The sequence below is a fragment of the Eupeodes corollae genome, chromosome 1 (genome assembly GCF_945859685.1).
Source record: "Eupeodes corollae chromosome 1, idEupCoro1.1, whole genome shotgun sequence".
NCBI lineage: Eukaryota > Metazoa > Arthropoda > Insecta > Diptera > Syrphidae > Eupeodes > Eupeodes corollae.
In genome coordinates, this window is record NC_079147.1 from 81,133,385 (window position 1) to 81,145,053 (window position 11,669).

Sequence of the window (11,669 nt, forward strand, 5' to 3'; positions counted from 1 at the left end):
GGCCTGAATGTTGAAGCCATGAAGAATTGTGTACATTGAAATCGCCCGTAACAACGATTTCAGTGCGAGGATAGGACGAAACAATTCTTTGGATGGAATCAGACAAAGCATCAAATTCACGAGAAGTTGATACTCTGTCTAAATTTGGGCTTCGATAAAGGAAGCAGTAGTGAATGATTTGCTTATTCACGGATAATTTAAACCACATATAATTAAAAAAGGAATTGGTGCAAAGACCATATTGTGGTAAGAGCTGATAAGCAACATCATTCCTAATGTATATGGCGAGGCCATGGTGGGAAAAGAATAAAGGCACCAAGCTATACCCATGAATAAAAAATTCAGCAGGATCGGAATCCTCACCTACTTGGGTTTCACTTAGTGCCAAAACAGCTGGCCTGTATGAAACAGTATGGCGGTATGCTAACAAAATATTTGCCCTTAGCCCACGAATATTACAATAATCTACTCTGAATTGTCCAGTCATTACAAAATAAAAAAATGTCTAAAACCAATACAGATAGAGATGAAAAATAAAATTCACTGAATTGAAACACAGAATAATTATCAATACCCTTCACTGCTAGTGTTATGCCTTAACAGTGACGAGAACCGATCCGACCCTGTGATGCAAAACAGTAAATTCAATTCAAATAATCTGCTGAAACACAGATTAGCAAATGCACCAATTCCAATTGTAATTGATACATAAACTAGGCTGTGCAACTGTAGTAAACAAAAAGATACAAAATGCAAGTTGCAGTTGTGTTTGAGGATGTTCTGCTTCGGGTGGAATATTGCCACTTAAACGTGCACTTTCGTAGTACTCATTGCTGGGGTAGTAAGCTCGAAAAATTAAGCTGTTAGTCGATGACATCGCTCTCGCAATGTGACCCCTACCAAGCTTCAGAAAGAAATTATATATTCTGTTTATGTTGGCTCTGTTGTATAGAAGCTGGTTGTAATAGTATTACTCGTACTCCGACTCTGGTGTTCTATGTACACCAAGGTAACGTCGCAGACATTGTCTCTGAAACATCCGAAACTTTTCCATTTGAGATAGGGCAACGTTGAACCATACCGGGCACCAATAGGCAATCATTGACCTGCTGTCAAGACGGGTGCTAAAAACAACCGTTTTGTCAGGGAAAAGGCTTTCCTAGCTCTGTCCAGAGCAGCACTCATATTTCTGTTGAAATACAAGTACTGATCCAACCAGAAGCCATGGTACTTTACTGCACTTTAATTCGCCAGTGGTTGTCGATTTGATCCAACGATCACTATATTTGTCCAGACTCCATACAGCGGAATCCTGAACAGAATAGTTTCGCATTTCTGAATGTTGGTTTTCAACCTCCAGTCAACGCAATATTGCTGAATCGTGTGAAGTCACCCTGCAAAAGTGTCTTGATAACCTCAATTTTTGAGGCCGTTCTGTACGCAATTATGTCGTCGGCCTACGCCATTGCCTGAGTCAAACTTGCTATCAGATCATTGGTGTAAATGATGAATAAGATCGGCGAGTTAACCGCTCCCTTAGGCAAAAGAAAAACCACTTTAACTTCTTTGAAAAAAAAGAAGCGGCTTAAGTGGGTCGTGACCATCAGACCTGGACGTTGAGGCAATGGAGAAGAGTTATATGGAGCGATGAGTCCCGGTTCTAGCATTGTGTTGAAGATTCACGATCGAGAATCTTAAGAACGAAAGATGAAGCATTTCATTGCTTTCGTCGAAAAACAAAATTTAGCGCAACGGTTTTGATCTGAGGATGTATGTATGTCAATGTCTACTCAAGGAGTGGGCCATTACCATTAAATATCAGGACATCTTAGAGCATCATCTTTCAGCTTCCATTCCAAGGCTGAACAGAAGATAACTATTGAGACTTTGTGGGGGAAAATGAAAAAAGAATTGAAACAAATCCAGCTAAAAACCTAAGCCAGTTACAACAAAAGATCCAGGAAGTTTGGGATGGCATAACCCCTGAATTTTGCTATAATCTTGTTGAAACACACCCAAGTCGAACTGCGGTCTTTATTAAAAACAAAGGTGACACTCAATGGTGAACACAAGATATTTGCATTGGCAAACTTTTTTGCGTCGTTAAAAGAGTAGGCTATTTATCATGTGTTATATATGTACAGGGTTCGGCAAAAAAAACTCCCGTATTTTAAAACGTTTATATTTAAAACTATTTATAGAAAAAATGGTATTCCGGGTATAGATAGATAGAGGCAGGGTTCGAACCTCAGTAACAAAATCTCGGAGCAAATTTGCAGCAAAAGTGAGAAAAATCAAAAATGTCCGAAGTATATTTGGAAATAAAAGAAAAACTCAGATTTTCAAAAACTGTATTTTTAACAAAAAATCACTTAAATTCATTCAGACTTGAATACCTTAAGTTAATATCTTATACGCAAAATTAAATTAGAAATTAGATTTGAAAACATAAAAACTATAGTTTTCAAAAACTTTATTTTTAATAAAAATATTAATTTTTTTAAACAAAAAATGAATCACAAATGGTTTAAGACTTCAGAAACTAAAAACTATTCATAATACATACTATAAATATTTTTGGTTTTTATTGATTTTATTTTAGAATGTATTTGCCTTGGACAAATTTAAGTTCTCTTATAAATTTAATCAATTCAAAAAGGTTCAAACATTTGTTTTCGATCTGCTATTAGTGATCGTGAAAACATTAAATTTTCAACTGTATTGACACGCAAACGATTTCTTATTTTAGTTTTTAATAAATTCATTTTGGAAAACCTTCTCCCAGCTGCGGTGCTGCTGTGTGGTAAAACGGCTAGAGTTAACATGTAGTCAGATAAGTTTTGGAAAATAAGTTCTTCCATTTTATTAGTGGTTGTTTTTAAGGAGTACCAAAGGCTAACTAAATTTTGCTGATCTATGGTGCTTATATTGTGTACATAATAATGAATGATCTCCATTCATCATTTAATACCTCAATAGAGGTTTTATCATAAGGAAAAGCCTCGGTCAACTTCAAAATTGATGGTAAGTCCCCCGTTTGAATTTTTGTTGGGTTAAAATATTGAACCAAGTTTAATATAATATCTTCAAATGAAAATCTAGATGTTATATACAAAGAATTATTTAATATTTTAGAATATTTTTTTTTATTTCGAAAACACTTTTTTTTAAAACATTTTTTTCAAATTAAATACCACAAAATATTGTGTCACTAAAAAACTGGAAATCCTGATTTCGAAATCTACTTCAGTTCGTAAAAATTCAATTTTTATAAAAATGCTCAGCAGTTTAAAACAAATTTTGAATGCGGCATAGGAGTATTCGGTTCAACAAAAAGAAACCAAAAAGAGTATTGGCAGACTTTTCAGAAGAACTAAACTCTCTTGGACCTCCGTTTTGTGAAGGAAAAAATTGGCATTAGGGTTTGTTGATAAAAAACATCTAGTTTCCATTAACCCGCCATTGGTGACACAAATTTGAGTTTGTTTAATGGTGACGCCGCCGCGCCGGTCTCACGGACCGGGTTTTTCAACTGAAGATTTTTGTCGTGTTTTTTTAAATATATGCTCCTTGATCAACAAAATCAACAAAAGCTCTTTTATTACAATACACAAATTCAAATTGAACAAAAAACAATAACGGAGAAGAAATGTATTCGAATTTTCTACTGCACCCGGTCTCATAGACCAAAAAGTCATCATTGGCGGGTTAAAGAAGTTTTTATTTACAAATAAGTTTGGTTGGACTACAATGAAAAACTCAAACAAAAAATTGGTCAAAATACAAAAATCCACAGTTACTGATGGTGAACCATAATGCCTGGCTCCTTTGTACCCTTTGAAGCAAGCTGTAGACAGACTTTTCAGTCTGAGCCAGGCAGTTAATCTACAAGGCAATTGTTTTGGAACACATTGAAAGGATTTACTTTCAACCGATGTGACTACTAATTCTGAAAAAATTCAACAAGATACAAGTATCAACCTTGAGGCATGTGAACAGGTTGAACGATTTTTTCAAACAAATTGGTGCCAAGTGCAACGGAGGGCGACCAAGTCAACGGAATTATCTGTACAACCAAGTAACTTGTCAAGTCGGAACAGACCAACAATTCCAATGCAAGGAAATCTGAAATATTTAAGTTGTTGCAAACACAGACTAGAACCCAGGCAGATATTTTAGATGTCTCTTTATATTTTTTATCATAATCGTTATATTAAACAAAACAAAAAAACATCAATGTTGCTTAACATTATCATGGTTTTTTTTTTAAATAGATCAGAAGATAAAAATACAATCTGAGAAATACAATACTAATTGAAGTCAGTATTTGATGTTTCACTTGTTTTTTTTTTTTTGTTAATGAAATAAATGTTGGCGCCATTGATATTTCAAGCGAATGTCTAAGCTCATTAACGATAATACTATCAAAAAAGAAATTAGCTTTAACATTGGAACTTCGATTAAAAAAACAAAATAAACTATCATCGGTGTTTACAAGGAGGGGACTAGTATACATTAAACTTCAACCAGATGATGCTGCGGTTCTTATTGACAAAAATGAAGACTTGTCCAGGGCTGCCATGACTGCTGCTGTAAATACATAATAATTTTGTAAACATTATTTGCTAAAGTTTTTCTTTTTTTTTCACTTTAATTAATTTATTTTCTTGAACTGAGTAGTACTACTTTATTTTTATTTTTTTCCTTTTTACGTATATAATTTTTTTTTCTTTTTTTAATTACATACATACATATCTACATACATTCTTTAATCTTTATTTTTGCTATTTTCTTTTTTCTCTATTTATTTTTTTTTTCTCTCTTTATGTAAATTATTGGTAAAACTCTTTTTAATTACCTACATAATTTATCATAATACCATAAATACTATTTTCAATTTTAAGTATGAATTCCTCTGGTGTTGGCTATGATTTGGTTTTGCGTTCAATGATTTGGATGCTTTGCAGTCAATGTATGGGTTTGCCATATTAATGCTCAAAGCTTACGAAAAAAAATTGACGAGTTTAGATATGCGTTTGAAGGTTCTGGAGTTGATGCTATATGTGTTTCTGAAACTTGGTATCCCATTAACTTTCCCAGCACCATGTTTCATTTAAATGGTTATAGACTTTTTAGGGCTGATCGAGGTGATAGAGGAGGTGAAGTTGCAATTTATGTTCGTGATGGCATTACTTGTAGGATTAATTGTGCATCTAGCCCCGGTAGTCCAATAGAGTATATTTTTGTAGACATGATATGTGGGGAAGATAAGCTATTGATTGGTACAGTTTACAGACCCAATAGATTCGTTGATCTTTCACCTCTCGTATCTCTTATGGAGGAAATTGCTGTGATGTCAACTAAAATTGTTTTATGTGGGGATATTAATAGTAATCTGTTAGTAGAAAGCACGTTAGTTGACACAATGAGATCGTTTAATTTATCACAGGTAAATGAACATGAGCCAATTCATTTTATTAGTAGTTCAAGTTCACTTCTTGATGTTATTTTTGTTAGTAACATGAATGATGTTCTGTTCTATGACCAACTTGTTGCTCCTGCCTTCTCAAAACATGATCTGATTTTTCTCACTTTTAATTTACATATAATTCGACCCCCAAAAATTTTCGAGTATCGAGATTTTAAAAATGTAAATTATTCTGCTCTTGAGCGAAATGTTTCGATGATTGATTGGGATAGACTTTACTCTATGCCTTCTCCCAACGATCAAGGAGAACTTTTTCAAACTAGCATTGAGTATCTATTTAACACTTATGTTCCCCTTAAACAAAAATTTTTAACACATCGGTCTCAACCATGGTTTACTCCAGAAAAATTTCCTCTCTCATGTACCTAAGAAATCAAGCATACCTACGTTGGAAAAGATATAGGTTAGAAGATCTTCACAGATCATACCGGTTACTTCGAAACCAAGTCGTTTGTAAGATACGCACTGAAAAATCAAAAGTTTTCAAAAATCGTTTTAATTTATCCATTAATGGTCGAAAACTGTGGAACAATCTACGTGATATCGGTATTGGTAAGCAAAAAAGTTCTAAGTGTCATGACATTGACATCAATGAGTTGAATAAACAATTTTTAACGTTGCCCTCTACATCTTCACTGGATCTGTATGAAGTATTTAACGAATGTACTGAAGTGGTTGAAAGCTTTATGCTAGTTAAATCCAATACAGTTGGAATTGATGGTTTTATTAAAGCTTTACTACCACTTCTTTTGACTTATATTACACATTTGTTTAATACAGTACTAACAACCGGTATTTTTCCAACGATTTGGAAGCAAGCAAAGATAGTCCCCGTACCAAAATCATCTAATAGCAAGGATTTTCGTCCAATCTCTACACTTCCATTTCTTTCTAAGGTTTTAGAAAGGATTATGCAAAGACAAATAAATACATACTTAAATAGAGTCGATTTTCTGACACCTTTTCAGTCAGGTTTTCGTCCAAAACATAACTGTTTGACAGCGCTATTGAATGTGTCTGAAGACATTAGACTAGCTGTTGATGTCGATAATGTAAGTTTTTTGGTTCTTTTGGATTTTTCAAAAGCTTTTGACACTATCGAAAACTCGATTCTCATACGTAAGCTTATTCATCAATTTAATTTTTCATCTTCTGCTGCTAATTTGTTTCATTCTTGTCTAAGTGATAGAAAACAGGCTGTAAGTCTCTCCAAAAGGTTGTCTTCTTGTTTGCCGTTCTTGAAAGGTGTTCCTCAAGGATCCATATTGGGACCGATTTTCTTCTCGCTTTATATAAATGAGTTGCCATCGATATTGAAATTTTCGCTTATACAAATGTATGCTGATGACGTGCAACTTTACTTGAGTAGTCCACTCGGTCTTATTGAAAATTGCGTTCATAAAATAAATCAGGACCTTTTAAGTATCCATATTTGGTCCCAAAAAAATGGCCTGTTCTTAAATCCGTCGAAAACTAAATGCTTAGTTATCTCTAAAATGTCTCTTGATCTTTCTTATTTCCCTCGCTTAATGCTCAATGATATAGTTATTGACTATGTGGAAACAGCTAAAAATCTTGGTGTCATTTTCAACAGATCTTTAACTTGGGAAAACCACATTAATTCAACTGTTGGTAAAGTGTACGGTGCTCTTAGGGTTCTTCAAGATTCCCAATACTTAACTCCCATTGAAACTCGAAAAATGTTAGCTAAGACTTTGATTATTCCACTCCTTACATATGGTTGTGAAATCTATTGTAACTGTGATGCTGAGAGTAGACGAAAGCTTACGGTTGCCTTCAACAACACAGAAAGATACATCTACGGTCTTAAAAGATATGACCATATCTCCGAGTTTGCTTCTTCTCTATTCAACATGCAGTTTAAGTATTTTCTACAATATCGAACACTTCTTTTTCTCTTCAGTATTAAACAGACGCATCAACCACATAACATTTATTACAGATTACAATTTCCTACTTCAAATAGATCAAACAAGCTTAACATCCCACGACATACATGCCTAACATCTGAGCGGCAATTCTTTGTCAACGCATTCGCTTATGGAACTCTTTGCCAAGTGATATAAGAAGGCTTGGAAATGTTAAAATATTCCAGAGCAAACTCATTAACTACTTTTCTTTGCTTTAAATGTGCGGTTTTACCTTTAATAAGTTTATAATTTAAACTTAACTTAACTTAATTTCTATAGCGTCATTAATTTGTAAACTACTCAGTTTTGCCATTTAACTTAATTTTAATTATTGTTTTAATTATTTTGATCTTGCTTTTTTATTCCAACTAATGTTAGCTTTTTTCTTACTCATGTATACATTATAAAGCTATCACTTTTTAATAAGATATTATATCTTAATGTGTATAGCCTATCGATAAATTGAATAAACTAAACTAAAACTAAGCCAACGTTTGCTTCGCTACTCATAATGAGGGCAGTAATCAATATAGTTATGAGTCATTTAGAAAACACCGAATGAACTCGAAATATGACATCTTTATCCAATAAACAAAAGTGCATTTGTATGTACCTCAAAAAAGCCTGCTGTCCCATAAGTAAGCCTATCATACCCAGCCACAGAAACAAAACCATCGCTTTTCTCAAGAAATTAACTTCAATGAAAATACAACAAACAAATTTTCGAAAACGCATTGAAAATTTATTTTTTAATCAATAATAATCATTTTTAAAAAATACAAATTGGAGAAGCGAAAAATCAAAAGTACCCCCTCAAAAGTTCACGACGTGCCATGAAACTTAATCAAGTAAATAAAAAATATTAATCAATACATAAAATCTAGATTCCGAAGCGGGAAGTCTTCATATTTTAATTTTTTATTTAAAAAAATCCACATTTTTAGAACAAGATTTTGAAATTTGTATTGAATTCGAATTTTTCCCCGTCTCATTTGACTTCTGTTCGCTAAATGATAATGCTAGGATAATGTTTACTGAAAATGAGGTAAGAAATCAATTGCTGTTAAGAGAATATCGGCACTCAGAAAAGGTGCCCAAAACGACCTTAGGAGTAAGTAACTAAAAGCAAAACTTTACTTCCGAGCGTTATAGCTTTCCCATTTACGATGATTCAGTTTATTAAAATCACAACAATTTTCGGCAATGTCTTTCAAGTACTTGGCTAGCTTAATGAGTTCCTTGTCAGTCTGACGATTGAAATGCGCCTGTCGAAACGGACGAATCTTGAGTCCGCACTTGGGATTCATAATAAAATTCCTCCGGATGTCATCGAACATGATGGTGTTCTTCGAACTGTACTGCGGAAAGTTGCCCCAAATGACGCCCAGAGGCTTCACATCAATGACTCCCCTGCCGGCTGTGTGAACTGTGATCATGGCATTTAAGTCCAAGTAGAACATGATTTTGTAGCTGGTATGCGAACTCACACCCAACAGCTTCATCTTCTCCTCGATCCAGCGCATGCCGGTGGCAGACCAGATGACTATGTCGTAATCTTCGTAGGCAGACGTGAGGAACTCGTGCAGATACGGACGCATGAGTTCGGCCCCTGTTTCGGCGGAAGAACGATGATCGAAGAGGGTGTAGTCGATGTCAAGGACCAGCAGACGTTTGCCCTCGCGCGGTGGATTGAAAACTGTGATTTTGTAGTCTTTGATGCGTTTGGCGATTTTGGCCAAGAATACCGCCGAATTCTCTACAGACACTTCCTTTTCTTCTGGATCGTCGAAGTCGTCAATCACTTCGGCCATGCCTTCGGGGCGATTACAGGCATCCTCGATATCGGCTTCCGTCGAGCCGACCATCATCACTTTAAAATTCGGCTTCAATTCCAAACAATTGATCTTAACATTATCTGCAGCGAGTTTGCCTATCGAATGATTAAATGAGTAAAATGATTATGATGACCTTGACTCGATTGACTGACTTGTATTACCTTTAAATTTTAGATTTAGTAGTTTTTGTCTTTCGGGACGAACTTGTGTTTTCTTAAAGATTTCATGTTTCAAAACAGCGACTGTGTCCTGATCTGTTAGATCGGTTATTGGGAATTCTTTGCCACTCCATTTAACAATTATAGTAGCATCTTTAATTTCGGTCATTATTTTTGAATTTGTAATACCCTTTGTTTATTTTTTTACTTATTTTAATGGAATTTTTCTTTTTTTCTCGAGAAATGCAATGAACTCAACTTTTTGTTGACAAAACAGAAACCATACGTAATTTATTTTGTGCACTCAAATGCAAATGACGTTTGATGCAAAAGTGATGCCAAAAGTCAACAACAAGTATTAACCGATTCAAAATATTTTTCATTGAATTTTACTGATTTTTTAAGGACTATTCACATGAGAGGAATTAACGTTCAACTAATTAAGAGATTTCGTCTATTATGACATTTCTTTCACATGACTTGTTTCTATATATCATAACAAAATGAACAAAAAAAAAAACCAAAAAACAGCTCGAATGAAATATTTAAGTCAAGACGAGTAAATTTTGTATTGTTGAACGCGAATTGAATTTGACAGTTAGTTACAATCAGATTCAAATTCAATACGAACAATTTTTTTTTTCCTAAATTTCTCATATTTTTAGCAATGAAAAAGCTTGTTTTACAAACTAAAGATTAACTTAAGAAATTTTTTTACATTTTTGTTTACACTTTGCACAGAATTAAGGTTTATAAATTGTTTGAAATCACATTTATTCTTTCATTCGTCAGCTGTTGGTCACTCTCACGTGAATAGTTCTTTAGTACCTGTTCTTTTTGTCAATTTGAATACAAACAATTCATGCCATGACTTTGAATCAGTTAGAAATATAAAGTAACAAATTTCCTTTTGTTTACAGTTTTTGGCCGTCTAGGATATATTTAAACTGACAGGTATTTCCTGCTCGAAATCTTGACAAAAAACTCCCCCAACGAAAAAATATGGACCACACTTATGGTCCATAAGCAAATGGCTCCACATGTTGATACACAATTACATACAACAACTTACCATCGATATCAAAAGCCATATCTTGACTATTGAATTGAGTAACTACAAATAGAAGAGGACTCCACCTTAAACACAACGAAGCCATTTTAATTATACTAGTTCGAGTAATTAATAGAGTATTTCACTTAAAGGATTCATTTTAAGTTGTTTAAGTAATTTTAAAGGTTTTTACAAACCTTGAAATTATATTTCAAATCAGCTTAAGCTTTAAGTGCAATCACACAAATAAAAGACGCATTTTAAAATGAAGGCAAGTTATACTTTACTGGATATAACTTATATTTCTATAGCTACTTACTTAAGGTAGCACTAAAGTCCTGTGTGAACTATGGCCTCACCCAAAAAACTTCTCTATCTAGCTCGGTCATCATGTGCACTCAAAGTTCTGTCACTGTTCACTTGTATGTGCTTTCAGATTCAAGGCCTTCTCTACTGCGCTGTCCTGTGGGGTGGATTCAAAGGCTTTCCTGGCCCGAGCATGGTTTCCATGCACTGTACGTGACCTTGCTCTCTCAGACGTTGATCTTTAACCCTTCTGACTTAGTCTACTCCGCTGTGTAACCCGTACAGCTCGTCGTTCTATATTCTCCTCCACTCACCTTCGATGCATACGGGACCGTAGATCACACGGAGAAATTTTCTCTCGAAGCGACCCAAGGTGCTTTCATCCGCTTTCGTCATAGTCCATGATTCTGCACCATATAGGATGAAGGGGATGATAAGGGTCTTATATAGCGACACTTTGGTCCCTCGAGGGAGGACTAAACCACTAAATTGTTTTCTTAGCCCAAAGAAACAGCGGTAAGCAAGAGTTGTTTTCTATTGTTGTTTTCTGCGTTTACAGCGGAGCACAAACGGACAAGTATGTAGATGTATGTGTAGATGCTGTCACATGCGGCCTTGAAATCGAGAAAAGATGGTAGGTGTCGATTTGGTGTTCTTAGGTTTTTTCCATGATCAGCTATAATTAGAATATTTGAAAGACTGTGGCATTTCCTGCACTAAAACCACACTGATAATGGCCTATTGGCTTTAGACGTTCACATATTATGGTAGAGAAAATTTTATAAGCGATTTTAAGGAGACTGATTCTTCTTTAGTCTCTGCAGTTAATAGGATCTTCTTTTTTCAGTATCGAGCAAACAATAGGTATCATTCATCGGACATGCTTTTCTCCGACCATAT

The 11,669-nt window shown here is 34.6% G+C and overlaps 1 protein-coding gene across 1 annotated transcript; it reads right to left on the bottom strand.

Moving 5' to 3' along the window:
- Positions 1–8,298: 8,298 nt before the first annotated feature.
- On the bottom strand, positions 8,299–9,714 carry LOC129942004 (ubiquitin-like domain-containing CTD phosphatase 1). Its single transcript, XM_056050795.1, has 2 exons — positions 9,416–9,714; positions 8,299–9,349 (listed from the first exon to the last, which is right to left on the bottom strand). The coding sequence occupies exons 1-2, from the start codon at positions 9,579–9,581 to the stop codon at positions 8,553–8,555; spliced, it is 963 nt and encodes a 320-aa protein (XP_055906770.1). The 5' UTR covers positions 9,582–9,714; the 3' UTR covers positions 8,299–8,552.
- Between the last annotated feature and the right edge of the window lie 1,955 nt (positions 9,715–11,669).

What these genes read in the sequence shown, in the direction of transcription:
- LOC129942004 (XM_056050795.1), bottom strand. Translation starts at nt 9,581, where the DNA reads ATGACCGAAATTAAAGATGCTACTATAATTGTTAAATGGAGTGGCAAA. An exon ending in ACTAAATCTAAAATTTAAAG is followed by an intron (nt 9,350 to 9,415) that starts GTAATACAAGTC and finishes ATCATTCGATAG; the next exon opens with GCAAACTCGCTGCAGATAAT.